The sequence below is a fragment of the Zingiber officinale genome, chromosome 2B (assembly GCF_018446385.1).
Source record: "Zingiber officinale cultivar Zhangliang chromosome 2B, Zo_v1.1, whole genome shotgun sequence".
Lineage (NCBI taxonomy): Eukaryota > Viridiplantae > Streptophyta > Magnoliopsida > Zingiberales > Zingiberaceae > Zingiber > Zingiber officinale.
Window position 1 is genome coordinate 77,169,882 of NC_055989.1, and position 6,077 is coordinate 77,175,958.

General features: G+C 40.2%; 1 protein-coding gene across 1 annotated transcript; it reads right to left on the reverse strand.

Annotated features, from left to right (window-relative positions):
• Nucleotides 1-2,454: 2,454 nt before the first annotated feature.
• On the reverse strand, nt 2,455-5,592 carry LOC122045954 (disease resistance protein Pik-2-like). Its single transcript, XM_042606407.1, has one exon. It carries the CDS (start codon nt 5,521-5,523, stop codon nt 2,734-2,736), a length of 2,790 nt encoding a protein of 929 aa, XP_042462341.1. The 5' UTR covers nt 5,524-5,592; the 3' UTR covers nt 2,455-2,733.
• Nucleotides 5,593-6,077: the final 485 nt, after the last annotated feature.

Here is a 6,077-nt window from a genome sequence, read left to right on the forward strand (position 1 = left end):
TTGCAAAAGGTAGAAAAGGGGTATATGTTAATATGTAAAGAAGTGTCTAAACCTAAGACTATTCTAGATTTAGTGACTCCACTGATTGCAGACTTTGGTTATATTTTTCCTGAAGAGTTACCAGGCGAATTGCTTCCTCCACGAGATATTCAACATTATATTGATATGGAGCCAGGAGCAGCTCTACCGCACAGATCACATTATCGGATGAGCCTGTGTGAGCTTGAAGAATTGCAATGATAGGTTAAAGATTAGGGACATTTAAGGGAACACATGAGTCCTTGTGCTGTACTTTCTCTTTCGGTACCAAAAGGATGGATCTTGACGTATGTGTGTGGACAGCATGACCATTAATAAAATCACTGACAGGTACCACTTTCCCATTCCTCATTTAGATGATTTACTTGACCAGATTAGTGGATTAGCTGTGTTCACCAAATTGGATTTGAAGAGTGGGTATTATCAGATTTGCATGCATTAAGCAAGGGGATGAATGGAAAACAACTTTTAAGACTAGGAAGGGGTTGTATGAGTGACTTGTGATGCCTTTTGGTTTATCTAATACCCCTAGTACCTTTATGCGTGTTATGAATTACTGCCATTTATTGGTAGATTTGTTGTGGTGTATTTTGATGATATTCTAATATACGGCGCGACTCTAGAACAACATTTATAGCATGTGAGGGAGGTTTTTAGTGTATTGCGCAGGGAAAAGTTTTATGCTATTATGAAGAAGTGTATGTTTATGGCTCCTAAGGTGTTATTTTTGGGATATATGGTTTTAGGAGCAAGTTTGGAAGTTGACAAAACTAAGATACAAGCAATAAAGGATTGACCTACGCCGATGACCTTAACAGAAGCAAGAAGTTTTCACGGGCTAACCTCGTTTTATAGGCCTTTCATTACTTTTTTCAACATCATTATGACTCATATAGCAAATTGTTTGAAGGGTAGAAGGTTTGTGTGGATTGAGGATGCAAAGTCAGCCTTTAGATTGATTAAAGAAAGACTCACAACGATGTCGATCTTAGTACTTCTAGATTTTTCACAACCTTTTAAATTACACACAGATGCTTCTAAAGTTATTATTGGCGCAGTACTCAATCAAAACAACAGACTTGTGGAGTTTTTCAGTGAAAAGCTATCTAAAGAAAGACTTAATTACCGTACTTATGATGTGGAGTTTTATGTCGTTGTGCGAGCAGTGAGGTATTAGCGTCACTATTTGTTTTACAAAGAATTTATTTTATATACAGATCATTATTCATTGAAACACCTACACCAGCAAGATAAGGTGTTACCCCTCCATGCTAGATAGGTTGCTTATTCGGAGAAGTTCACTTATGTGGTTAAACATAAAGCAAGGATTAGTAATTGGGCGGTAGATGCTTTGAGTCGCAGGAGCAGCTTTCTAGTTAATATGTGATTGAGGTGCCAAGTTTTGACTCTTTTCGTGATTTACTTGATACAATTCTTATTTTTCGATGATACTGTAGGACGTACAGGTTGGGAGGAAAATAGATTTTTTACTACATGACGGGTTTTTATTTAAAGGTAATCAGTTATGCATTCCATATTATAATCTTCGCTTAGAGATAATCAAGGAATTGCACTGTGAAGGTCATGTTGATAGGAACAGAATGTTGCACTTGGTTCAGACTTCCTAGTCTTGGCCTACATTGCGATGATAAATCGAGAAATATATGTAGAGGTGCAAAACATGTCAAGTTTCTAAGGAGATAGCCACTAATGCAGGATACATGCCTTTGCCGATCCCTTCTCAGCCTTGAGTTGATATTAGCATGAATTTTGTACTAGGCTTGCCACGTACGTAGTGATTCCATCTTTGTTGTCGTTGAAGGATTTTCATGTTATCCTGCTAGTCTAACAATTGTATTTATGAAATATTTATCTGATGATCATAAATAAGCTCGAATTAAATTGAAGCCAAATTTGTTTTGTCTGTGTACATCTAAATCAACAAAGTGTAATCTCTCTGCATCAATCCATCAAAATCTATTTTTTGATGACGAACCAAATAAGAAAACCACCATTACCTATCAATGGTTCCAAACTTATAGGGGCGCTTAGATTTAAATTGCAATTACCTTGTAAAAACAACTATGGCGGAATCAAAGCAATAGCACAATGATATGCTAGGAGAATGTTCACACTTCAGTTTTCACACTGCTTGCCTAATTCAAGGACAATATAGTTCATCTCAGTTTTTAAATGTCTCCTCGGGACAGTCTAGTGGCTAGCGTATGAGGTGTTGCCATCATGAGGTTTGGGGTAAATGTCTCCCTTTTGCGCTAGTCATTATTCTAAAAGTTAGTAGCCGTCCGTGATTTACCTCTTCCGTATTGACCCTAGGACAAGTTGACAGGGACGCTGGAGGCGAGCGTATCCTACTTTTACCACCAATGATATTCTTGCAAATTATAATGGTTTCATATAATCACTCTTATTTTGAATATCAATTTAGTAAGACAACAATGTTGGAAGATTACGTACTGCTTCAGAAATACAAAGACTAGTGAACAAACATTGTGGAAGAGATTGACAAAGGATAATTTGAATAGCAAAACAAGTTTGAGAATTGAAGATAATAGAAGATATTAACAATGGATAAGTTGGACAGCAGAACTAGAATACACACCACACCAGATCCTTTAATAAAGTCATCTTTGCATTGACAGAAAACTCTGCTTCCTCTCTGTCAAATCATATGCCTTAAGCAAACCGGTTTGTTATTGCAAAACATTTGGGACGATTTGAATGGTTTGCTGCAATATTTTTTACCATCTCTTTTATATGCATATCACTAGTGTCCACGTGAATCTCCTTTAGCCCATGCAGATGTTCTATGCCCTTGATGCTCCATCCAGGGAAAAAAAAAGACATTTTAAGAATTTCGAGGCTTTGGAGCGTACCTTCTCCGAAACTCACACACTGCCGTCGAATTTTCAGGAACTTGAGATTTGTGAACCATCTCTGATCGAAGACCAAATCCTGTTCATATCTAACGAATGAGCGAGTTTCTAGGACAAGCTTGACCAAAGTGTGGAGATTTCTCAAGACTTGCAGATCCTGGAGCTGCAGTTGTGTGTTGCACAGAGTTATCTTAACAACCTGCTTCAGAGATGCAAACCAACCAGGCAGTCCGCCAAGAATGGTTTGTATATGAAGCTTGCAGAGCAACAATGGCGGCGAAGCTACCTCATCGAGTGCCTTTTTCAAATTAACAAATGACTGTATAATTGTTAGTGATCGAAGACTGCCATTGAGCTTCGAGAGCAGGGGATTAATCTCCTTCAGCATTCCATGTGATACATCATAATCACCAAAACAGATGCTAAGCATCTCGAGGTTGACAAGCTCACCAATCTCCTGTAGCAACTGCACATTATCATCAACACTTGCCGTTCCAAACGCGCGAAGTCCTTTCAACTTTCTTATTTCTTTCGGGACCTTCAAGTTTATGAAATTAGGATTTCTACAAAAACGACCAGCAAGCAGATAAACCAGTTTTTGGAGTTTGACGATGGTATTGGGTAGTTCTTTAATAGCATTTCCTCTTATATCCAAAAACTCTAGATTCTGCAAATCTCCTATTGAATCTGGCAATTCAGATAATTCAGTATTTCTTAGAGACAAGTACTTCAAAAGAAACAACTTGGAAAAGCTCTTGCGGTGGAAATGATAAACTGCTGTACATCCTTCCAGGTCAATTGCCCTCAACAGCCTATGTTTTCTATAATCCTTCAGTGGTGGTACATCCTCACCAAATGAAGTGAAGGATCGGAGGTGGGATAGATCAGTGTTAGGCACTAGTCCACTGCTTCCTTCATGCGATGATAAGCGTCTTATCTTCTGATATTGCGGCAGATTCGTGGGGTGCTCATTCAGTAGCACTGCAAAGTTCACCTTTCTTGATATCGAGATTATGACTTCGAGCATCATGTCATGGACACGGCCTGATTTCACTGTCCCATTATAATTGAATTTTGATGGCTGCACCAAGCTGCGACTCACCAACTCGTTGAAGCAGCGCTCAGCGACTTTCTCAGCGGGGAAGCAACCTACGTCACTCACAATCCCTTCAGCAATCCACCGTCTCATCAGACGCTTCCGACCAATCTCATAATCCTCGGGGAAGATGCCTAAGAACAAGAAGCAAGGCTTGAGATCGTAAGGCAAGTCATTGTAACTCAAACCTAGTATCTGATCTATCTTCGACAGCTTTTTATTAGTTTGTATCTCCAAACTAAATTGGTCGCGCAATTCTTTCCATTCCTCAAATTTATTATCAGGCTTGGAAGCTAGAAGACCTCCGATTGTCACAATCGCAAGTGGCAGTCCATCGCACTTTTGCACGATTTCTCTGCCAATATTTTCTAGCTCTGGAGGACAATTATAGTCAGGTGCATCAAATACTTTTCTACAGAATAACTCCCAAGATTTCTCGGGTGATAAAGGAGAGATTTTAAATATAAATTGACGATTATGAGAACAACTTGTATATGCCACATCCTCAATGCGGGTAGTGACTATGACCCTACTTCCTTCTATACCTTGTGGTAATGCAATGCTCAAGCTTTCCCATGCTTCAATGCTCCAAACGTCATCAAGAACAAGCAAATACCTCTTTCCATGGAGATGGTCTCTGATAGTCTGCACCAGTTGCAACTCGTCCATCATGTTCAGAAGTTGCTCAGTGTTCAAACGGGCATCTTGGCACCCAGAAACATCTCGGATTTGTTTCTCGTTGACGGAAATTTGTCGAATAATCTTTTTGAGAAGCTCTTTGATATTGTAATTTTGTGACACTGTGATCCAAGCTCGAGATTGGAAGTGGCCTTCGACGATAATAAGATCGTCATAGGCAGTCTTAGCCAAAGTTGTCTTTCCTAAACCACCGAAGCCGACGAGAGAAATCACTGTAAGCTGGGGACAGTTCCCGTCCATCACCCACCCGGTGATCTTATCTCTACTATGGTTGATGCCCACGAGTTGAGCTTTCTCTACAAAGTGGCTGATGATCCGTGGATCGGAGTATCTGTCGGTCATGTCCAAGCCGGTGGCGGTGCCAGAGATTGTAGCTTCATTTGGGTGAAAATAGCGATCGTGCCTTCTTTTAATATCTTCTACTTGAACCTTCAATTTCTTGATCTCTGAAGCTATGTTATGGCGATCTTTCAATAATTTTATGCTGCGAAGGAAGTACTTGAAAAAACCTTGTGTCGATCGGAGACGGCAATCGAACTCATCGATCGAGTCTTCGGCATCGTAGGCCACCTCACTCAGTTCCTGCGACCAGTTATTCAGTTCAACATCCAGCTTGCGCCTGCTTGATATGGCCGTCAAGAAAGAAGTGATGCTTTTGTGCTCGGCAACTATGTATCGAACGTCATCTTCAACTCCGGCCAGCAACGCAGCTTCTTCCTCTAGCATCTTCCCTAGTTTTCCTGCAATGGATTGAAAGGAGAAGAGCACAAGCTTCGTAGCTATCGCTGTCTCCATGCTGCCAATCTCCGTCCGGCTGTTGTTAGGAAGAAAGGTGAATGAATAAGTCAAGCTGATAACTCAGGTCTCCTAATTGTTTTAAGGGAGCGGCTATCCATAGCCATACCCTGTGGATTACTAAACACACCGCATAAAATTCCTATATTACCCTTTCTAAAAACCCTAAATACAGACAAAACCTTAACATCATCTTCCTACCCGCAAATTTTGCCGTCGCTCCTACCTGTGTCATTTTCGCCGTCACCTTCGCCATTTTTGCCGTCTCTCCCTCTCATCTCTCCACTTGGGCAACTCGATTTCCAGCCGGATTAAACAATGTTAGTGCTCGTTCAAATAATTATATTATTTTTGTTAGATTTTATGTTTAGGTTTCAAGTGTTCATGAAAATCTCTCGAATTTCAGTCATACGTCGTTCTTCCCTGGTTTGTCGCTTGTTCATCTACAATATGCCGAACACACCAGGATCTGTTTGATCATGGTCTACCAAATGCAACACAATGTGTTTAATCAATGAACGCCGAATGAAACACTAAACATTCGGCCTCCAACA